The sequence below is a fragment of the Ursus americanus genome, chromosome 24 (assembly GCF_024610735.1).
Source record: "Ursus americanus isolate L20-20 chromosome 24, mUrsAme1.1.p, whole genome shotgun sequence".
In the NCBI taxonomy this organism is placed as follows: domain Eukaryota; kingdom Metazoa; phylum Chordata; class Mammalia; order Carnivora; family Ursidae; genus Ursus; species Ursus americanus.
The window spans coordinates 19620396-19644296 of NC_142150.1; the positions used below are offsets into that span (position 1 = coordinate 19620396).

Genomic DNA, 23901 nt, shown 5'->3' on the forward strand with positions numbered 1-23901 from the left:
GACGAGCTTATGAGTTAACACACCGAAGTATTAAAGGCAACTTAAAGTAAAAATCTTCATCGGCAGTGTTAACAATTCTAGTCATCCAGAAACTCGGGAAGCCGAAAATGTTTCTTTAATTAATAAGTCTCCTCTCAAGGGCTCAGCTGGTATTTCAGTGTGCATAAATTCTCAGAGGCCCATTGAAGGGGATGGATTATTAGAGGTGAACATTCTGGGAATAACAGACATTTCATGTTACTGCTGATGAGACTGAAATAATATTGCATTTTAAGAAACCTAACCTTTTTTCAATTTATGCTACTTCTCTTTTAACATATTTCAGCTTTTTGACATGCCAATCACACACACACACACACACACACACATAAACACACACACAAATGCTCATAAACAGATGCATACTAGATAAATTTATGCTTACTAACATTCATGCAAATTTGTTTATAATAATACGAATACAGGTAACCAAATGCTTGCTCACAAGCATATCTTCAAGTTTATCTTTAGCATGTTGATGAAAAGAACTAATAAAATCAGGCAATAAGCAAATCTGGTAAGATGATTAAAGACTTCTGAGTCCACAATTGGTAAAGAGCTCTCTGCCTAATGTTATCTAGGCCCCCAGAGAAACTGATGAAAAGGAGGATATATTTATTATTTCTTTCAACAAATATTAATTGGGCATCTTCCAGACACTGTGCTAGGCACTGAGGAAAACTGTTAGGTCGAACCACATGAAATTGTTGATATTCAAACATATTTTTTATTCAAAACAATGGCAATTTCATATGGTTCAACCTAAGAAAGTTACAGAAATTCCTTAGCGAGGGGAAAAAATTAGAAACAGAGTTGAAAATTTTGAGAAAAACAATTTTTTCCACAATAACAACTTATAAGAAATAAGAGAGAATGAAAAGGAAAAAGATATCACTGGGGAATGGGAAATGGGAACATACAGACAAAAACAGAAGAGAATGGCAAAAATGTACCACAATAAAAACTCATATAAATTCTTTTTTAATTTTTTACTGAGGTATAATTGACACACAACATTATATTAGTTTCAGACTAATCACATAATGATTCAATATTTGTATACATTGTAAAATAACCACCACAATAAGTCTAGTTAACATCCAACAGGATACACAGTTACGAAAAATTCTTTTTTTCTTTTGATGAGGACTCCTAAGACCTACTCTCTTAGCAAATGTCAAATATGTAATACAGTATTCACTATAGTCACTGTGCTGTACACAACATTCCCATGATGCAATGGGGATGTTTATACTTTTTGACTCCCTTTACCCATTCACCCCACCTCCCACCCCTTGCCTCTCTCTACAAACCACCAATCTGTTCTCTGTATCTATGAACTTGGGGGGTTTTGTTTGTTTGAAAAATGAATACATTCTTAATAATTAATTTAATTTATCCAGTATGCAATCAGCGTCCAACGCTATATAGATACTTTTATGAAAGGCACAGTATGTGCCTCAAAAAAACAAAAAAAATAAAATATGGTTCTCCTTAAAAAGGAAAGATAGACCAAAGTGCCCCATGTTTTTAAATCCTAAAATCTGAGGGGGGAAAATGAAAAAAAAAATACTGATGTGGTAAGAGAGCTATAATAAAGGAAACTGCAGTAGAAATATAAAACTATCGATAAATTCAGTACAAATCTGAGAAAAAGATAGTAAAGTTGGAAAGAAATAAAAACAGGAGTTCTGATAATAGAAAAAAGATTCAGCAGCAATGTCACCTGATAACATAAAAATGAAAAGCATAAATCAAGTTATCAGAGTAGAGAGGCCAATAAAAGTAAATCTAAAAATGGTTTAGTATCTCTTTTGCCACATAGAAAATTATATCAATTTCCCATTTTGTATAAGTATGGGTGAACAAATTATAAAATACACAATTTGGGTATATAGCCAAATTCTAAAATTTATAGCTTAACGTGATTACTCTCCTTTTAAGCATCATAAATTATATAAAAGCCAGTCATGCAGGACTATTTAGAATGGGAAAGAATAATTAGAAAATTACTTAAATATAGGTGCATAGCTGGCTCAGCTGGTGGAGTGTGCAACTCTTGGTCTCGGGGTTGTGGATTTGAGCCCCATGTTGAGTGTGGAGATTACTTAAAAATTCAATCATTTTAAAAAATTACTTAAGTAAATGCCCCTTTACCCTTCTATTATTAAAGATGTTCAAAGAACCATAGGATTTTAGCATAAGAAGAAATCTTAGAGTTCATTCAGGCCAAACCCTCAACGTCTCACAAGAGGCAGGGAGAGTTCAGAGAAGTGATTTGTTCAAAGTGATCAAGCGAGGGAAGGATGAATTTATTCATTCTTTCATTCACTGAGCAGTCAGGAAAGCCTGCTATGTGTCAGGTGAGATACAGAGATTACTGAATTTTGTTCCTGGCTCTCAAGGACCTGTCAGAGTGGCAGTGGTCAGGGTGGATAAAGGAGAGCCATAAGCTTCACTAAAGCCATTAGTGTACATCGGTAAATGAAATAAGACTTTAAAATCCACATTTTAGGGGTGCCTGGGTGGCTCAGTCGGTTAAGCATCTGCCTTCTGCTCAGGTCATGATCTCCTTGTTGGGCTCCTTGCTCAGTAGGGAGCCTTTTCCTCCCTCTGCCTGCTGCTTCCCTGCTCCTTCTCTCTCTCTCTCTCTCTGACAAGTAAATGAATAGAATCTTTAAAAAAAATAAAATAAAAATAAAATCCACATTTTATATGTCAAAACTCAGTTATTGAGGACTCTCATTTGAAAGCTTCAAGCCAGGGTGGCGCATAAAATAACAAAGGAGAATCCATCACCAAAGAAGGATATATGGGACCCTGGTTTCTAGATTTCTTAACAGTTCCTCCATACGATGTGTGTCTTTATCAGTACCAGCAACGTGAGTACTGTGTTATTGATCCTTCTTGGGGGCAAAATAAATGAAAGATACTTAAATTTTATCAATTGTATTGCTAAAAATGCATGATTTGTTTGAACTCCCTCTGCACATATGTGCATGGAAAGTATGGTTTCGCAACTGACGTCACAAAATTTTGTGTATGAAACAATCTATCATGATTATCGGAACATGAGTTTACAAAAAAAAGAAGCAGAAAAAAATTGTATATCAGTCAGAAAGTAAGATTATGATGATGAGCTGAGCCTGATGAGTGAAAGAATTATAATTGTAAAAATACTGAAGTCTGAACAAAGAGTGAGAGTTTTGTGACCAACTGTGACACAGGTCCCCGTCACAGGCCCCTGAGGGCAGCTTGGAAGCACGTTGATTCAAGTTTGGATGTGGCCTGTTACGACTATAAGGGTTACTAGTTTATTAAAGCACGACATATAGCTCTTCTTACCACCCACAGCATGACGTGGGACCAGATGACCATGAAATTGGATTACCTTTCACGCAGCTTTTGATTTTTATTTAATTTTGTTATTAATCATTGTTCTTAAATGATAGAGTTAAATACAAGCTGTAGTCCAAAGTTCCTTTAGAGGGTTTTAAGCAAATGTTTAAAATTAAATCTTTAGTCCCTTTGCCTATTTGTTGAATCTGAACACCCCTGCACTCGGATATATAATCAACTTTGAACAGGAGGAGTCTTTCATTTTCCACCTACTGATTTTACTGAGACAAATTAAAACAGCAAACAATTGCTGTTGAAATGTCAAGGCTAAAATGTCACAGAAACATCAAGTTCAGTAAAGTTGCAGCTCCTGCTCCCAGTAGGCTAATGACACAGTCATCAGCGTGTCTTTAAGGATGTGGATGTGACCTTACATTGCAAAGCTTCGTGGCCACAACCTTCACATTTCCTGTCACAGTCCTTAAGTCAACCCTCATGCCCACACAGTCAAGTGAGTTTCCATTTCATTCTTGAGTTCACACAGGTAAATGGGTGGGTGTAAGCTCAAACTCGGAGATGCATTATCACATTAATCCGAGCCCATTCATCTCATTGCTCTGACTTTTCTTTTTCTTATTTCTTTTGAAATCAAATAATGCTTTATCTACTGCCCTCCATTGCTTGTTAATAACTCAAAAAACCACCGGGAAGCGTCAAGAGCCAGGCAACAACTTGGCCAATGACTCTTCAAGACCCTTTGCTTCTTCATGCTTCAGTATCCCTCTTTGCAAAATGAGAATGATAATATCTGGCCCAACTCCTCAGATGGTCAGATTAAAAGTGCTTACAATTCTTTGGAATGAAAGCATAGGAAGACTGTGACTTTTAAAAGCAAATGGCACAAAATAAGAAAAAGTAAGTAACAGAAGAAATCGTCAGTTGTGGACAATGTTGTTACCGGTATTCTCTTTCCTTTCTTTGTTATCTGATCTCAAAATATTCTGTAATTCTATAGTGGCTGAAGTTTGTATGCATACTGTCAAATGCTGTAATATTCTTTAGGGTCCAATTATTACAGGGAAACATGTAGGGATGTAATTCACCACTGAGAAACACTTTCATTTCTGTATCTGACTCCCCTTTCAGACTATAAACTCTGATATTTGATGAGAGCACAAAGCCTCATTTGTTTTGGTCCAAATATCCAGATATGTGGGTGGATGCATTCTACCAAGGATGTCACCAAAGTTCACATCTGCTTTTTCCACAGCATGAGGCATCTGACCATTTGCCTCTCCCGATATAGCGTGAAGCACTTTTCCTACATGAAAATAAATTGCTTCCATCCAAAAAAAAAAAAAAGTATTGAGCATGAACAACATAAAAGGCGCTCTGCTGGGTACCATGGAAGATGCAAAGATGAATAAATCAGTTCTTGCCCTTATGAGAACTTTAGAGGCCCACATTCTTAGATACACATTTAGATTAAATTTTCCTCCAGAACAGAAACCATGGTATTTATCTTTGCATCCGCAGGGCTTAGTGATGTAATTTGGCTACATAAATGAATAAGCAGAAGAATGGGTGCTCTAATAAAGATGTTTCCTGTTCTAGGATGTCAAACACAAGAAATCATTTCTGGTCTCTTCTTCTGATCCCATTGCTTAAAAACAACAAAAGGATTGTAGAGAAGAAGGATCTATCACAGAAACAAGTTAGAGGGGCGCCTGGGTGGCTCGGTCGGTTAAGCGTCTGGCTTTGGCTCAGGTCATGATCCCAGGGTCCTGGGATGGAGCCCCACGTAGGGCTCCCTGCTCAGTGGGGAGCCTGCTTCTCCCGCTCCCTCTGTCCCTCGGCTCGTGCTCTCTCTCTCTGTATATATATCTCAAATAAATAAAGTCTAAGAAAGAAAGAAAGAAAGAAAGAAAGAAAGAAGGAAAGAAAGAAAGAAAGAAAGAAAGAAAGGAGTTAGAGACAAGGTGGACACATGGAAACCGAGGAGGAAAAGATTAGGAGAAGGGAAAAGAAAGAACACTATCTTGAAGGAAATCAATGAAGACAAAATTTCTGCAGAAAACTTAGGAAGAATTCATTTAATTCTAAATAATTAGAATAAAATAGGCTATAGCCTTTGTGGGGAGAAAAAAGAATTCGGTGGAAACTGAATTAAAAACTAGAAAGGGGAGGGGCACCTGGGTGGCTCAGTCGTTAAGCATCTGCCTTTGGCTCCGGGCGTGATCCCAGAGTCCTGGGATCGAGCCCCACATCGGGCTCCTCTGCTGGGAGACTGCTTCTTCCTCTCCCACTCCCCCTGCCTGTGTTCCCTCTCTCACTGGCTGTCTCTCTCTCTGTTAATAGACAAATAAAATCTTAAAAAAAAAAAAAAACAACTAGAAAGGGGACCATATGCACCCCAATGTTCATAGCAGCATTGCCCACAATAGCTAAATTGTGGAAGGAGCTGAGATGCCCTTCAACAGATGACTGGATTAAGAAGATGTGGTCCATATATACAACAGAATATTACTCAGCCATCAGAAGGAATGATTATACAACATTTGCAGCAACATGGATGAGACTGGAGGAGATTATGCTAAGAAAAAAGTCAAGCAGAGAAAGACAATTATCATATGGTTTCACTCATTTATGGAACATAAGAAGTAGGAAGATCGGTAGGAGAAGGAAGGGAAGAATGAAGGGGGGGTAAACAGAAGGGGCAATGAACCATGAGAGACTGTGGACTCGGAAACAAACTGAGGGCTTCAGAGGGGAGGGGGTGGGGGACTGGGATAGGATGGTGATGGGTATTAAGGAGGGGACATATTGCATGGTGCACTGGGTGCTATATGCAAATAATGAATCATGGAACATTACATCAAAAACTAAGGATATACTGTATGGTGACTAACATAACAAAATAAAAATTATTATTAAAAAAAAAACTAGGAAGGGGAAAAAAATGTTTCCTCTGATTTCCAGCAAGTGCCAAGCCACTTTGGTCAAAGCATGGAATTCTAAATAATGTTTCAAAGAATGTTAACATGTTATTTGGACAAGGAAGGATGTGAATGTTACCTGGTACAGGTCCTCTGCCTGCGGCCTTCATTACTTGAGGCAACAATACCCAAACTCTTGGCTCTTGGGGTCTCTTTACACTCTAAGCCTATCAAGGCCCTCAAGAGCCTTTACTTATTTGAATTCTATCTAATGGTATTTATCATATCACATATTAACACTGAGATATTTTCAAAATATTATCTCAAATCAAGACAACAAAGTGTACTTTTTTGTTGTGTTTCCACATAAGGAAAAGTCCAAGATGTCAAGATAACTATTTATTTGAAAATAATGAGGTTATAGGTCTCCTGACAGGTATGATCAAAGAGCTAATTACAGAAGTACTGAGAACATAAAAATTTTATCAATCTCTATAAAAATGTACATATTGATACTTAAGCCTACTACCATAGAACATACTAGAAAACACAAGAATACCCATTCTATTAGCAGAGTGATGACATCATTCACGTCAAATGGTCTCTGGAAATTTCCACTGTACAGTCATGAGACAATGAAAGCGAAAAAGGCAAATCATGTCTTATTACCTAGTAGAAATAGTTTTGACCTAGTAGACAAACCCCTCCAAAGATCTTGGAGACGGCCCAAGACCTGTCAGATCATAATCTGGGAACCAATGTAATCGATTCATTCTAAAGTTACTTCGCTTTCTTCTTCCTAATTGTCTTTTCTCTGGTGAGTATTTGTCCTCACTCCCGAACCACCCTCTGAGAACCGCTGACCTGAGGTAACCACAAGACAGACCCCTAGCCCAGGGAAACCCAAAGCGAAAAGCCCGCGGGAAGAGCCGGGGGCGCTCTGCTTAGCACCGAAAGCTGAAAATGCCGAGTGAATTCTCAAGCAGCGCCGGCTCTAGAAACGAGTCCAAAACCTGCCACCCGCGCGCCAAGGCGGGGCCAGAACTGGCTGCCGGCGGCGGGACTCGCCCGAGGCTCAGGGCCGAAGCTGCGGAGGCTCTGGAAGCACCTGCCAGCCTCCCGCCCGCCGCAGGTAGGCCGGCCCCCGGGGGGAGGAGCGCGGCCAGGTGCTCCCCAGGTGGCCGCGTCCGCCCTCTCCCACAGCCTTGGGCCGCGGCCTCCCGGGATCAGGGCAGGAACTTACTGCGCGCGTCCTCTCGTGGTCCAGGCGCCCCACCGCCGAGCCCGGCGCTTCCTCCGCCCGAACGCGGGAGCCACCCCGGCCTCGCGCACAGCGAGGCCGGGATTGTCGCCGAAATTTGGGGGGCGCCGAGACGGAGGGTCTGGCGGCCGCGGGGACTACCCAACGACGGGGCTCCGGCCCGGGAGCTGCTGGAACATGCGCCCGGAGCCGCAGGTGCGGGGCCCCGCGGCTCGGCTCGGGGGGGGGGGGGGGGATGGGTTCCTCGGAGGGGGGCCACCTCGGCGGACCCGGCCCGATTGGAACGAAGGCGGAGGGCCGCCCGCGGCGACAGGTGTCTGCTCAGTCGTCCGCAGAGTCCCGGGGCGCGGCATTTGTCCCTAGGCACTCTCGGGCTTTCCGGGCACGGGTCGGGCCGGGAGACCGAAACCCGCGAGCCGGGCGCAGTCGGGCGGCTGCTTGGAGCGCAGCAGGTCGGTGACTCAGTCCCCCCAGGAGCTCAAAGTGCTGAGCCAGAGGCTTTTTTGACTTTTTGTTGTTATTTTGTTTGTTTTAGTTTGTTTGACAGTTACTGGACTATGTTTACACTTCTGGTTCTACTCAGCCAAGTGCCCATAGTTACCTTCGCGTTTCCTCATTGCACAAGGAGTCCGAAGGAGTCCAGGCATGCTGGAGAAGAAGGTAAGCCTGGCTCCCGTGTGCGAGAACACCCCCCCCCCCAGGAACCCCAGCCAGGTGTTACAGACCTCAAACGAGAAAGTGTAGTCTTTGAAAGGACATGTCCCCATCAATCATAGAAGCCTTAAAATATCCTCTAGTTTAGTTTGTGGTCTATTTGGCAATGTTGTGGTTATGTTAGGTACAATTTATACAAATTTATTTCTGTGAGTTACTTTTGATAAATATATATTTAAGACCTGGTTTGTGGTTCACTGAATGGAAAATTTATTTCAACTTCTGAAAAGCAGAGAGTGCCGTTTTTTTAGATGAGGCTATGTGGTAATTATAATGAGCATAATTACTTGTTTTTCCTGGAAAGATGGACAGGGAGTCCAGGATCTAGTCTGGACTTGTTATGAGACCCCGGGGCAAGTTACTTAACCCCTTTCTGCTTGAATTTCTTCCTCTATAAAATGATGGGGTGGGGAGCGGAATGATCCCTGAGGTCCTTTTTGACATCAGATTGTCTGGTTATCTGGATAAAGTCAGATGGTTGTGGAAGATTAGGTTTGGGGCTTGCTAACCTAGAATTTCATACCTTGTGGGTTCCAGGTCATAAATAGACTGGTTCCTGTCCACATTTCAAAAGTCTAACCTAGAAACCAGAACCAGCAAAGAAAAAAAAATGGCTTTGGCTTCAGCATCCTTCTCCCTCCCTAGTCATTGTGCTTCCCTATCCCCACAACATTCCTGTCCCTTAATCCTTTTCATCAGATCTACTCTCAGGTCATTTTCATTTGGGAAGGATCTGTTACACTAATACTCCTAGATAACTTATTAATGATTAATACAGCTTGGTGTACTAAACCTTCCAGGAAGGGGTGTGTGTGTGTGTGTGTGTGTGTGTGTGTGTTTTAAGATAGGATATCTTAACCCAAAGGAACCAAACCCTGATGGCAGAATTCTAGGCAATTGGATAAGCTAACTAATGAGAATAGGGAGAGATTTTGGAAGGAGATCCTTCTTGTTACCTCCCAAGTTCCACCATATATGGGAGTCCACGCGTATATAAGGTTGAAGGTCCATACTCAGTGGGACCAGATGCTGATCCCCAGTATCCTGGGGAGTATATTCATTGATTCACATAATGCAGACATAAAAGACATTCTCAAGGACATCACAAACTATGGAAGGAATTCAGAGATCATACTTAAGTGCAGCTGGCTGGAAACATCTATGGAAAATTAAATGAGGAATCCTATTTGTTTTAAAAGCTGATTTGTTCAGTTAGTAATCACTTTATTAACACATACTATGTGCCCGGCCCTATTCTAAGTACTGGAGGTATAGCAATGAAAGACGATAATCCGTGCCGCAGAGGACCTCTTCATCTGATGAGGGGGCGAGATGTAAAGAGATCATCTCCATAAGCTCTGTGACAGAGGTAGGAACAGAGAACTCAAGAGCAGAGCAGTAGCAGTAACCCTGTCCCCGGAGAGCTGTATGGCACAGAAGCCAGTAAGCGGAGATATGAAAAGTAACTAGGAAAATAAGGGACCTTCAGCTGAACTCTGGTAAAGCCCAAGGGTGGAGTTCAAATGACTCAAAAGGAATTCATTTAGAAAACATGGAGGGTCAGGAGAGATGAAGAGAATGGAATATGTGGGTTGGTGGGTTTGAAATAGCGGAATGCACAGACGGCCTCTTGGGATGGCCTAAAATGGGAGAAATAGAAATGGGAAGAGAACCTGAGGAGGCAAATACAAAAGGACTAAGGACAGTGTATCCTCCAGCAGGGGCCAGAGGGCAAATAGGAATTCTCACTGGAAGCTCAGGGTGCTCCCAGAACAAGAAGGTTTGCTTCTTTGGATAACAAACAAATTCAGAGTTACTTAGGATCCCAGTAACAAAGGACAATATTTCATCTAAGATCAAAAGGGAGACAGGGAAAAATTTAATAAAGCGCCAAAGGTCTAAAGTCAACCCCTGACTAAATTAGCACTTTCGCGCTCAGGGATGTGACACACAGCAGCCCCTGGAGGGCACATTTAATTCAGGGGTGAAGACTTTTACTGGCATAAGTATCATTTCAGGAACAATAAAAATGTTTATGATTCTCTCTTTCTTATTTCCAAGTTGAAAGTAGTTCTATTGAGTCCCATCCGCAGGGCACAGAATATTTTTATAACTCACATAACCTACTTGAAGGGAAGACCGACAATGAGCAATTTGGCGCTACTTTCTTACCCCATAAAATGTCAAGATCGGGCCCTATCTGAGAAGTAGCAATACAGAAGCAGATTTCTACTTCTCCATTCTGAAATCAGATTCCATGTAGTGAATTTAGCTGTTAGGCAGGCCATGAGTTACTTCATCACTGGTTTAGTATTTTAAACCTACAACAAGCTGAGTAATACCAGACTGTACCTATGAATTGCTTTAAATGGTAGAATTTAGGTCCAAGAGTTTCTTCCCAATGTTGAAAGGTGAGTTCATTCATTCATTTAGTAAATCATTTTTTGAGCGCCTCGCATGTGTCAGGCACCACATGCGTACTTTAGTGGAACTTTTCCTTCTAGCGAGGGGAACGGAGCGGTCACGAGTAAGTGGTAACACACCACTTGGTGCAAGACACATCAGATGGTGGTGCGTGCTATGGAGAGAAACCAAGTGTAGTAGGGACAGGGAGCGCCAGAGGTGGGAGGGGGATGAGGCTTCAAGGTAACATTGAACAAAACCCTAAGGGAGGTGGAAGAGCGAACTGCAAGAAGAAAGTTCTGTTCAGGGGACACAGCCAGTGCAAAGGCAGGAGAGAAGCAGGTGTGTTGGAAGCCAGTGTAGCTACAGCACAATGTTAAAATCAGACCGCAGGGGAGCAAGAGAATCCTAATGAGAGGTGACGGTGACTTGGAAAATCGTTCATTTTGTCTCCATTTGGCGGTAGTATAAAATCTGTAGGAAGAGAAGGGAGAAGAAGGAATGGAAAGATTTTATCCCACTGGTTCATCACACTGTTCTTAAAACAGCTATCACCAGTGATTGCATTCTAGCTTCCGCCTTGGTTCAAACAGCGCATATAGGTTATTCATGACATAGAAATGTATATGCTGGAATAGTGCAGGCCAAGAGAAATGTAATGTAAACCGCATACATAATTTAAGATTTTCTAATAGCCACATGAAAAAAGTAAAAACAGGGGCACCTGGGTGGTACAATTGGTTGAGCATCCAGCTCTTGGTTTCAGCTCAGGTCCTGATCATAGGGTGATGGGATCAAGCCCTGCATCAGGGCTCACACTCAGCACAGAGTCTGCTTGAGACTAAATCTCCATCTCCCTCTGCCCTGTGCGTGTGCGTGCTCTCTCTCTCTCTCTCAAAATAAATAAATAAATCCTTTAAAAAGGTAAAAAGAATTGGTAAAATTATTTATATATTTTTATTATGTATTTAACTTAACCCATTCTATCCAAAATATCATTTCCAAATATAAGCAATAGGAAACATTGAGATATTTTACTTTTTAATTAAATCTTCCAAATCCAGTGTATACTTTATATTTATAGCACGTCTCAATTCAGACTAGCCATAGTTCAAGTGCTCAATAGCCGGATGTGCCTAGGGGCTACTGTATTGAACAAAACCGCCCTATAAGATTCAGAGCTGTTTGGAAAAGTGATTGACTAGTGGAAAAAAATATCTTGGACAAGGTGTGACTGTTCTCACAGGGCTAAGAATAAATGGCCAAACTGAGGACATTCATAAATCAGAATTAGTCTTTCAGGCCATGCTCTCTCATCAGTCCTGAGCTGTCTTTCAATTGCCCACTTTAATATACTCTTCCTTTACAGTAATGGTTAGCAATGTGAAACAGCAAATTCTTGAAAGCATTTGATGTAGTTTTCAGAGTTTCTGAATTCCAGTCTTGGTAATGTGATCTGGAGCAAGATTTCTTAAGCGTTCTTTGTGTGATACCAGAATGAGTTTAAAGTTTGTAGGTTTTGAAAATACTGCCAGGGTGGGATATTTTGGTTTTGTGTTACCCTGTGCTTAACTCTATCATGTTTACCATTTACCTTCCCAGTGAAGGTAGAGGGAGTCCTACAGAGCATTGTAGGCACATATTTGGGGGATGGAGAGAGAGAGGCAGCCACTTGCTTAGGAGGGGCTGAATGTCTGTTAATTAACCTTATCATTCCCTTATAATTTTATTAACTTAGAAGTTTAAAATTTTATAAGTTTTTAGTATAAACTTGCTCTAAAATTTTTAACATAAATCTATCCATTGATAGTTTTAAAACATAAAGAGAACTTGGTAATTGTTTAGTTCATTTTCCAATTTTACAAATGAGGAAATGGCAACACAGAGATGTAAGTGATTTATCCCAGATAAACAGGCATTAGCTGGGCCAAATCTCAACAAGAATCTCTGCCTTCTAACTCTTAGTCCAATACTCTGTCCGTGACACCAGCCACATTTTTCTCAGTCAAGATAATAGAGAGCCAACCCTTTAGAAGAGTCTGACCTGTCATTTCCTGGAAATATAATTGTCTGGAGGGAAAAGTGATATTTAAATAATTTTCATTTATACTAATAATTTTGGACATAACCAACTCGAGTATTTTCTGGGCTTATGCTAATATTTGTATCTCACATTTAACAGACATTATTTTTACCAATGGCATTCTTTTTGTTAGAATTTAAAATCATGCAGGTGGCTCAGTCAGTTAAGCAGCTGCCTTCGGCTCAAGTCAAGATCTCAGGGGTCCTGGGATTGAGCCCAGCAGCCTGCTTCTGCCCAGCAAGGAGACTGCTTCGCCCTCTGCCTCTCCCCCACTTGTGCTCTGCGTCTCTTTCTCTCTCTCAAATAAATAAAATCTTAAAAAAAAATTAAAACCATACAGAAAAGTTTGTTTTAATTTTACATAAAAAGAATTATTCACTTTTTCCACAATTAAAACAGGAATGTTCTACCCTATTTTTATCAGCCTTTGAAATCTTTCTATTTCTTTATTAGTCTTCACAGCAAAAGAAGAAGCAAACCTTTTCATACATAGACACCTGCTATATAATAGATTTGATTTGGAGCTCTTCACGCCCGGTGACCTAGAAAGAGAGTGCACAGAAGAACTTTGTAACTATGAAGAGGCCAGAGAGATTTTTGTGGATGAAGATAAAACGGTAATTTGGTTGACAGTGTTAATTGGCTGGAAATTGATTAAATCATACTTGAGAAAATGGCACTTTCAGTCATCAGAGGTTTTATGCTTTATTTTATTTTATTTTATTTTTTAAAGATTTTATTTATTTATTTAACAGAGATAGCCAGCGAGAGAGGGAACACAAGCAGGGGGAGTGGGAGAGGAAGAAGCAGGCTCATAGTGGAGGAGCCTGATGTGGGGCTCGATCCCATAACTCCGGGATCACGCCCTGAGCCCAAGGCAGGTGCTTAACCGCTGTGCCACCCAGGCGCCCCCAGAGGTTTTATGCTTTAAATAAAATCGAGATTTTATACCTGTTGTTCCTTTCTACTTCCTTAAAATGCTAATTAACCTATTTAGACTTGGCTTTATACTTAATTAAGTAGATGTACAATAATTGGCAAATTATCAATTGGTTGTGATTTTGTGTGTGTGATGTTTATTATATTTAAAAACAATCATGAAGTAGAGTGAATTACATTTTAGGATATTATTTGAGTTAGTTCTTGGACTCAGGCTTCAATCATTCTAGACTCAGAGCAATTTTTCCTACCAGTGACCTTATCTTTTCTGATTACTGTATTTATTAACAATCTACTATGTGCCAAGTGCTCTGCCAGAGACTGAGGATACGAAATATTTAGTCTCTGCATTCAGGAGCTTCTTGTTTGGTGTATCTGTGTAATTTAAGGGAGAAACTTCTAGCAGTTCTCCTTTGAAATGTAATTAAATCCTGTCCATTAATCTTGGAACAGTACAAAACCAACAGCACGGTTCCTGTTATAATCTGGCATCTTCTTAAAGAATGTTAAGTGACTCAAATTCTTTACTTTTGTAAATTAAATAATCACAGCTCCTTTTCCCTTTCCTGAAGAGTTCCACTTTACTCTTTGGTCAGTAAGAACAAGGAACTCTAGGTAACCTTCAAACGTGGGCATTAATGGAACTTAGTTATTTTTTTCTCCCCAAATTGTGCCCAGCCTCTCATTCCCTGCTAATATCTGCCACATCTGCTCGAGAAGGAAAACGAAGTCTGTACTTCGTAGTCGTGCCTGCTGAAATTTTATTCTGTTTTTTCGCAAACACATTTTATGATTTTATCTGCCTTAAAATCTGCCTCATTCTCTCAAAGGACACTAAACTTAAAGAATCTCGGGGATGTCTTTCCCAAGTCAATCCCTTTCAGTACAATCTCCTAGCACACCGAGGGTGCACCGAGCAGAGAAAAATTCAGACTCCTTTTCAAACTTGCTAATGGGGCCACGGCTTCAGCCTCCGCCTTTGGTGCCGTCACGGACTAACGTGATCATTTCACCGCATGCCCGAGCAGGGACTCTGAGCAGGTGAAGGGAGAGTGGCAGGGGACAGTAGTAGAGAGCTGGCAGTCGTCCTCTGACCAATTCCAGAGTCAGGAGAAACCGTGGTGGGTGGCAATGCTTTAATTAAAGTGAGTCACTCTCTCCAGCTTGAATAACCTTGTATTCTAGCTGTGGCACATGCCAAGAATTTACCACCCCAGTCCGGGTCATTGGGATCACGTGAAATGATAATAAAACAATGAAATAATCTTGGAAAATTCACCTTTCTCTCAGATGGCGTTCTGGCAGGAATATTCCATCAAAGGACCAACCACAAAATCAGGTAAGGCAAGAAGTGATGGAATTTAATGCTCTTCCCACCCTCTCTCTATTATAATCCATTTTAGTTTCATTGTTTGAGTTTGGTTGTTGCTCAACATACATGCCTTGTAAATCCAGGGATGATTTCTCAATTATACACTGGGCTATCTAAGACGGAGGAAGCCACATTCATCTTTACATACTGAAAATCAAGTTTGGTGAGATACTAGGGAAATGAGATAATAGGCTTAAAGCTGTTTTAAACAACTCAGCTAAGTCAAGACTTACACAGAATAAAAGTAGGACTCCACTAGTTCCAAGTGGTAACCTATTTTAATTTTTTTTCTCTTTTTTACCATTACAAATAAATGGAATACTTCTGCTGCTAGATAAATTAAAGGTGTTAGAATTAAATAAGTTCTATAGAGGGGAGATCTTTATTTTATCTGTATTATCATCTCTAGCTGCTTTTTAGTCAGATCTTTTTTTGCCAGATCTTCCTTCATTCCCATCAGGTAGAGCCCCAGCTGTGAGGAGACTTTATTACATTGCTATGCTAGTGTCGCTTAGTACAGTTATCTGAGTATTTAATACCAGAATACGCCTAGTTGAACAAAGAATATGTGTACTCATTTTTAAGTTTATTTTTTTAGTATCTCTACCCCATCATGGGGCTCGAACTTATGACCCTGAGGTCAAGAGTTGCATGCCCTTCTGACTAAGCCAACCCAGGCACCCCAGAATATATTTAGTCTTGAATGCTATCCATTTAATATGACCTATTTATTTTTTATTTTTTTTAAGATTTTATTTATTTATTTGAGAGAGAGAGAGAGAGAGAGGGAACACAAGCAGGGGGAGTGGGAGAGGGAGAAGCAGATTTCCTGCTGAGCAGGGGACCTGACTGGGGGCCGGGATCATGACCTGAGCTGAAGGCAGACACTTAAGGACTGAGCCACACAGGCACCCCTAATATGACCTATTTAAGGTAAATGAAATTTGGGGGCACCTGGGGAGCTCAGTGGGTTAAGTGTCTGCTTTCGGTTCAGGTCATGATCCCAGGACCCTGGGATGGAGCCCCACATTGGGCTTCCTGCTCAGCAGGGGAGTCTATTTCTCCCTCTTGTCCCCCACCGGCCCCTCTCTTCCCCTCCCCCCACTCATGCTCTCTCTCACTCTCTCCCTCAAATAAATAAATAAAAACTTTTTTTTTGAAGATTTTATTTATTTATTTGACAGAGAGAGCACAAGCAGGGGGAGCAGCAGGCAGAGGGAGAGGGAGAAGCAGACTCCCCGCAGAGCAGGGAGCTGGATGTGGGGCTCGATCCCAGGACCCTGGAATCATGACCTGAGTGGAAGGCAGATGCCTAACCAACTGAGCCACCCAGGCGCCCCTAAATAAAATCTTAAAAAAAATAAAATAAATGAAACTATAACTAGGGCTTTTAAGAAGTATCATTTACAAATTTTTGTCACTAGCGCAAAGACTTTTTAAAGAAATCAATATTATTAGAGTCTTAATTATTAGATTATTATTAGATTATTATTAGATTTTTATGATTATTAGATATTAGATTATTAGATTATTATTAGATTTGGTGTTAAATTAATTGAAATCATAGGCAGTGCTTTTCAGTTGTTATATCTACGTTATTTTATTGATTTCTCTTAAGATGCTAACAGAGAGAAAGTTGATGTCATGGGCCTTCTGACTGGATTAATTGCTGCTGGAGTATTTTTGGTTATTTTTGGATTACTCGGTTACTATCTTTGTATCACCAAGTGTAACAGGCAACAACATCCCAGGTAAGTACCAAGTAAAAATATTGAATTCACTATTATACATTCTATATTGTTATTTTCAAATAGATAAAAATGGCTGCCTATTTTTTAAATAAACATTTTCCTCTAGAATAATTTTAGACATACAGGAAAGTTGCAAAGATCACACGGAGAGTCCCCATCCTTCACCCAGTTTCCCTCATTGTTAACATCTCACATTCCCACAGTACGTTTGTAAAACAAACCAGCCCACACTGATACGTTACTGTTAACTAAACTCCAGGCCTTATTCAGATTTCACCAATTTTGCCATTCGTGTCCTCCTTCTGCTCCAGGCCCCAGTTGAGATAGTACATTGCATTTAGCTGTCATTGTCTCTCCAGTCTCCTCTGGTCTGGGACCGTGGTTTGGTTGCCTAATTTAACACTTACATAGACAATGAAATGATGCTATTTCTAAGATCCTTCGAAAGAATACAAGAGGATTCACACGTGTCAGCTTGATTTTTTAATATTTTCTTCTTAAGCAGGAGGTAGATACCAGTGTCCCCACATTGTTTCCAGAGGTTAAGAAGTCCCATCGGTTACTCTAAGTCACAGCATTAGCAGATCTAGCCATGTGGTAACCCAAATAGAAACAGTGTGATTAGCTTTTAAATTCAACCATTTTTATTGATACTTTAAATAAAAATGAATGAAATAAAATGGTTGCCACTTAAAGATAATAGCCCATTAATAAAGCTCGATAAAAATTCATAACAGCCATAATTGTTTGGACAATAGAACCTCAACATCCTCATTAAAATAAAAAGTTATTCTCTATTATCTCTATTATCTTCTCAGTAAGTGTAGATGAGTAAGTATAAAAATAACCTTATTCAAAAAAAGTACCGGGTGCTAAACAGGCTATTCAAAATTGATGCTTACATAGTCCTCATTGCGCTTTCAAATTCTGGGAAAAGCTCATCATGATTGTGACCAGGTGACGAAAGGGTTATGGAAACAGTGGTGATGGTGGCACAACATTGTGAATTTAATTAATACCACTGGGCTGCACACTTAAAAATGGTTAAAATGGGGGCGCCTGGGTGGCTCAGTCGTTAAGCGTCTGCATTCGGCTCAGGGCGTGATCCCGGCATTCCGGGATCGAGCCCCACATCAGGCTCCTCTGCTGGGAGCCTGCTTCTTCCTCTCCCACTCCCCCTGCTTGTGTTCCCTCTCTCGCTGGCTCTCTCTCTCTGTCAAATAAATAAATAAATAAAATCTTTTAAAAAAATGGTTAAAATGACAATTTTTATGGTATATATATTTTACCACTATGCATTTTTTTTCTTTATGCTAAATTAAGAGTTTAGGGCAGCAGACATGGAATTAGGATTCATCTATTGGAGGCTAAAACTAAAACCATGGGGCGCCCGGCTGGCTCAGTCAGTAGAGCATGCGACTCTTGATCTCGGGGTCATGAGTTCGAACCCCACGTTGGGTGTAAAGATTGCTTACAAAAAACAAAAACAAAACAAACCGAAGACATGAGAGTAGGCAAGTTGTCTGAGTGTGATGAAAGGACAGAGGGAGAAGGACGGAACCCTAAGGGGTACCCATAGCAAAGGTGCAGAAAGAAGACATGCCAAAAAGAGGGCAGAGGACAGGGGCAACATAAATTGTATTCTGTCCCCAAGCTGGAATTCTTGAACAGCACCCTGAAGCATTAACCTGACCTGTGGGCATGGACAATTGAGTTTGTCACAGACCTCGTAAATCCTATAAAAATCTGAGAAATGAGAGAAAGTAAGGAAGAACTTGCCTAATTGTCTTAAGCCACCGTCTTTTAAGCTGAGAGACTTTTGTTAACTTCCCTTATTTAGCGGGTAGGAAATGAGCAAGGCCTTTCCATTTTCTAGGACTTTTGACTAAAATTTTATTCAGTGTGGCTTTCTCTACAAGTGGGGGAGGAAGTCCTGGAAACTCTCAGACTAATGAAGATCGAGGCAAAATTTGTCTTTGGAGACTCCTCTTTCCTTTTATCTTTCTTTTCCTCCTTATTCATAATGTCTCTCCAGAAAAGTCCATGTGTACCCTCATGTGTAATAATGGTGCTCAGGGCCCGTGATAGCACAGTCATCATTCAGTGTCCTCACGCATGGTATTTTCTTCTCTCTTCTCTGCCCTTCGTTTCATTTTTCTACTTTTCTGCACCACTACATCTTCTTACTTTAGGCCTTTTTATTCTGAAACCTTCTAGCTTCTTGCCTGCTGTAGGTTAGAAGCAGAATTCAAAGGCACAGGGAGCAAATTAGTGCCATTATTACATATGTTTTCTGTGTATGTTATTGTAAAATATTAAAACCCTGAATATCTCTTATTTTATTTTGTTTTACGATTTTATTTATTTATGGGGGGGGCGAGGGAGAGGGAGAGACTCTTAAGCAGATTCCACACTGAGCACAGAGCCAAACACAGGGGTTGATCTCACGCCCCTGAGATCATGAGCGGAGCCAAAACCAAGAGTGGGATGCTTAACTGACTGAGCCACCCAGGTGCCCCTGAATATCGCTTATTTTAAAAGTTAAGAGTAGTTGTACTTAATGTTGGTACAGTATAATGCTGTATAGATCACAGATCATTTTTACACCTATTGTCTTACTTTGATTCTCAGAGCAACCCTTTGATTTTAGGGGACATTGAACACTACGTTTATAAGACATTCTCTTACTTTGGGATTAACTTTTGAACACTTACTAAAGTACTTTTCATCTATTATCCCCAGAAATTCTTCTAGCAGAGTTATTTGTTCTCTTTCTGTATTTTGCAAGTCTGGAAGTGGGGGAAGTGTGAGGAAATATTTGAGAAAGAAAAGAGTAAAAAATAAGATCATTGTCAGAAAAGTTTGTCTCATTCCTCTGTCAAAACATGCCAAGAAATAGGAGACAAGACCTTTTCATTTCTTAGTTCTTATATTTTATGGAGGAAAATAGGCATAGTATGATGTTGTGGGTTTATTTGAATTATTATTGGTGCATACTTTCCAGTATCAATCATTTAAGATGTGTGTAAGAAATCACCATGTAGGTTATTTAACAACTTTGATGTAATTATGATATTGTTCCTATAGCTCACATTTGGAAGTCAACATGGAAGAGTTTATTGGTTCAACTAAAACATCTGTCTCTCCTGTTCCCTATAAGCAAACAAATAGAACTTTTCGTCCTAAGTTAATGAATGTGGCAAGTGACTAGCCTACCAGGAACCTGTTCCAGATTTCTGACAGAGGAGGAATTGTGTCGAGCCCTCTAAGTAAACTCTGTGACGGATGCTCTCAGTCACCCCCACCTATTGCTGGGCTGACTATCCAGTTCCTAGATTTACACGGATCTCCTTCACTTCACTTCACTTCACTCTCTCTTCAATCACCCTCTCTCCTTTCCTCCAGTTTCATATCTCATGATTACCTCCAAGGAAGAGGTGTTCTGAGGTGCAAATTGACTGCCGTAGTTTGGAAAGTGTACAGTATTTTGAGTCTGCTTAACTGTCTCTTGTCAGGAAAAGTATTGTAAGTATTGACGAGAAGTTGGGGATTACCTATGAATTTTAATTATCTTAATTAGCAGTAGTTCTAGGAACTTTATTTATGCATAAGTACTTCATAGACAGCCAACTTTACAATCTAAACAGATCGATTTACTAATGTTTAAATTAGAATTCATAATTCAATAGTGAGAAGGGACAACACAGGCTCAAGGCACCAGACCCCTAGTGCATTTCAATTTTCATTGGCTGGTGTAGCTGACAGTTTTGTGAAAATGGTGGAACTTGAACTAGGCCATTTTTTTTTTTTTTTTAATTTTTGGCCTTGGGTCAACGGAGTGGGGAAAAGACAATAATCTGAAAAAGCAAGCACAGAGGCAAGACAGAGAATTCATTGCACATATAGAGGAGTATAAAGAGAGTATTTTGCAAGAGCAGAGAGCTGTGAAAAATAAGGTGAGGCCAGAATAAGGAAGGCTTTAAAAAGGAGGCATGGGAGTTGAACTTGACTCAGCGGAAAGTAGGCTGCAGGATAGACTTTTGCAAAGAAGAGGGACGAGACAGAAGTGCTATTTAGGAGGGATAGACCAGGCAGCAGGACTGTAGGGGGAGCAGAGGAGAGAGACAGGCATCACCTGCCGTGATTATCTCTGTGACATCAGTCTCCTTGGCTCGGAATAATGCTGCCTTCCGACAAGAAAGGATTTGGTTTCACGCCATCTTTTGAGAAAGTTCTCATTTAGGAGTGGGAGAAAAGGGAATTAGCATGTTTTGAGTCCTTATTATATAAGCGTTCCAGACACTGCTTAGTTGCTTTACATACAACATTTTTCTGAATCCACACAAGACAACTCTGCTGAGGTAGCTCTTATTGTCCCCAGTTTACTGCGAAGGAAACAGATAACTTGCCTTTGGCCACATAGCTATGAAATGAGAGGATCCAGTTTCACATCCATGTCTGAATCCAAAGCTCTCAATCTCTCCCCTATACCAAGACTCTTTCAGAGTTTATGGGTAAAATAAAACTGTTGTTATATTAATAAATTGGGTTCAAGGGCACCTGCACGGCTCAGTCGGCTAAGCGTCTGTCTTCAGCTCAAGTCATGATCCCGGGGTCCTGGGATCGAGCCCCACATCGGGCTCCCTGCTCCGCCAGGAGTCAGCTTCTCCCTCTCCCTCTGCCCTGCTGGTGCACTCCATCTCTCTCTCTTTCAAATAAATTTTTAAAAATCTTATAAAAAAAATAAATAACATAAATAAATAAATTGGGTTCAACTTCTATCAAAATCGTCAGTTGGGTTTTTTAATATTGCCATTTTAACCTAAAAATGCTGCCTCTCTAGACCTAAATGCTATCTCTCTGTTTAGTTCTTCAGCCACCTATGTGAGAGGGGGCAGGCACACTCCCTCCATCATTTTCAGAAGACCTGAGGAGGCTGCCATGACTCCTTCGCCCCCTGCAGTGGAGGACACAGGATTACCTTCTTATGAGCAGGCAGTGGCACTGACCAGAAAACACAGCGTTTCCCCACCACCACCATATCCTGGGCCTGCCAAAGGGTTTCGAGTATTTAAAAAGTCTATGTCGCTCCCATCGCACTAAGCCCGCCATGGTGGTTTAGGAGATTCCTGTTATTTGAATGGTTCGTTCTCCCCGAACCAAAGAGACATGTTCCTTCAGCCCTTTATGACAAACTGCAAGGAGCAAAGAAAAAATAAGCAGGTGTATACGACACCACAGCAGTTCCGTTGGCATCTTGGACCCGAACTTGATCATCATCAGCTTGATAAGTAACTTACCATTACCAGTTGGATAAGAACCTTGGACTCCATATCCTTGCAGTAAAGAAGAGAGCACTTTTTTTGTTTATTTTAATGGTTCAGAAAATCTGTGTTATGGGTGTCATAGCTAGAACCGCTGAACTATCTTTTGTACAGATAGAGGTTGTACATTTCTCGTCTTATATGTAAAAAAAGAATTTCTGATCGTTAGGTTATCCGAAGTCAGAATATTAGGCCCACTCTTTATTAAATAGGATTTCTTTGTAGTTGAAAATAGTTCATAAAATTGGACATTTCAATATAAACCGGTGGCCTTAATATAATCACTTGGTTTAACGTTTTAAATTATTACATAGCATTCACCATAATTTGTAGGTTTTAGTTGTTAACGATCGCTATCAGTCATGTTTTGTTATGGGAGTGGAATAAGTAATTTTAAAAAGTCACTTGCTAGGGAGTTAATTCTTCAGAGGTTACAGGGTTGCAATGGCAAGGATTTGCAAGGGTTGTTATACTATCAAATACATAGGCTTCACATCTAGGAGTGACTAGAACTTGATAAAGTTGCCCATGCTACTGAGGAGTAGACACATCCATTTTCATTGCTAAATTATCTATATACAACTACATAGAATTGTTTCTCTTGAAAATGCGTTGAAGTTTATAAATAATAGTTCGAGAACCTAGAACAATTAATTTACTTTTCTGCTATTAAAATAATACTAACTAAAGTTACCCAGCAATCCCTTGTATCTCTTAATGACAGGACCCAAAACACCGTAAATAATCATTTTAACCTATACTTTGTCTCTTCTTTTAATTGTATATATGACCAGTCTTCCTTAAGAATGTGGTAGAAAATAAGCTATAAACCTCTAGAGCGAGTGTGTTTGCACACATTTATGTGAGTGGGTGTGGATGGAGATGTGAATTTGTTTTCTCTTCACAGGAACTCAAGAAATAACATACTCCTGATAAATAAAACAGAAAATTCTGTTCTTGTTGTTTTGCTAGGCACTGCATTTTCCTATTATTTAAGACCATTTGTAAAATTGTATTTTGTTTTATAATTTTTACACAAGTGAGACTAAAACCCACATGTATTTGGTAATTCCTTCCGATTAAATGTTTTGAAAGTATAAATCATTACAACGTATGTATGAGTGTTCATGTCACTTTTAAGACAACACGATCTTAATTAAGGCAGATGTAAGCAAGACAATCATTGCAGACTGCCAAACACTTTATCCTCTAGATTTTGGGGTCTCTTCAATTGCTTATCACAAAAAAATCATCTAGCAACATTTAGATATAATTAGGAAAAGTGGTCTTTTTATTGTTTTTAAAGATTTTTAAACGTGGAGCTTGAACTCAAAACCCTGAGATCAAGAGTCACGTGTTCCATGGACTGAGCCAGCCAGGCGCCTCAGGAAAAGTAGTCTTTTTAAAGCCACCTACATTACCTATAAAAATTTTACTACTATAGGGCACCTGGCTGGCGCAGTCGATAGAGTATACAACTCTTGATCTTGAGGTCATGAGTTCAAGCCCCACTTTGGGTGTAGAGATTACTTAAAATTAAAAAAAAAATGACCATTAGTCATACCTTGACTTTACACAAGGACTATTTTCTCATGTAACTTTGCACTCTGCCCTTATTTTAATTCTCTTTAAAAGGTCAGAGGCAGGGGTGCCTGGGTGGCTCAGTCGGTTAAGCATCTGTCTTTGGCTCAGGTCATGATCCCAGAGTCCTGGTATCCCTGCTCAGTGGGGAGCCCGCTA

General features: G+C 40.3%; 1 protein-coding gene across 1 annotated transcript; it reads left to right on the forward strand.

Moving 5' to 3' along the window:
* The first annotated feature begins 7512 nt into the window (after window positions 1–7512).
* Window positions 7513–23258, forward strand: PRRG4 (proline rich and Gla domain 4). Its single transcript, XM_045808549.2, has 6 exons — window positions 7513–7770; window positions 8111–8235; window positions 13229–13392; window positions 15005–15053; window positions 16705–16837; window positions 21706–23258. Exons 2-6 carry the CDS (start codon window positions 8133–8135, stop codon window positions 21938–21940), a joined length of 684 nt encoding a protein of 227 aa, XP_045664505.1. The 5' UTR covers window positions 7513–7770; window positions 8111–8132; the 3' UTR covers window positions 21941–23258.
* Window positions 23259–23901: the final 643 nt, after the last annotated feature.

Bases quoted from the DNA above. Each gene is read 5' to 3' on its own strand.
- PRRG4 (XM_045808549.2), top strand. From the start codon at position 8,133: ATGTTTACACTTCTGGTTCTACTCAGCCAAGTGCCCATAGTTACCTTC. The intron at 15,054-16,704 runs GTAAGGCAAGAA...ATTTCTCTTAAG, and splicing joins AGGACCAACCACAAAATCAG to ATGCTAACAGAGAGAAAGTT. The intron at 16,838-21,705 runs GTAAGTACCAAG...CTCTCTGTTTAG, and splicing joins AACAGGCAACAACATCCCAG to TTCTTCAGCCACCTATGTGA.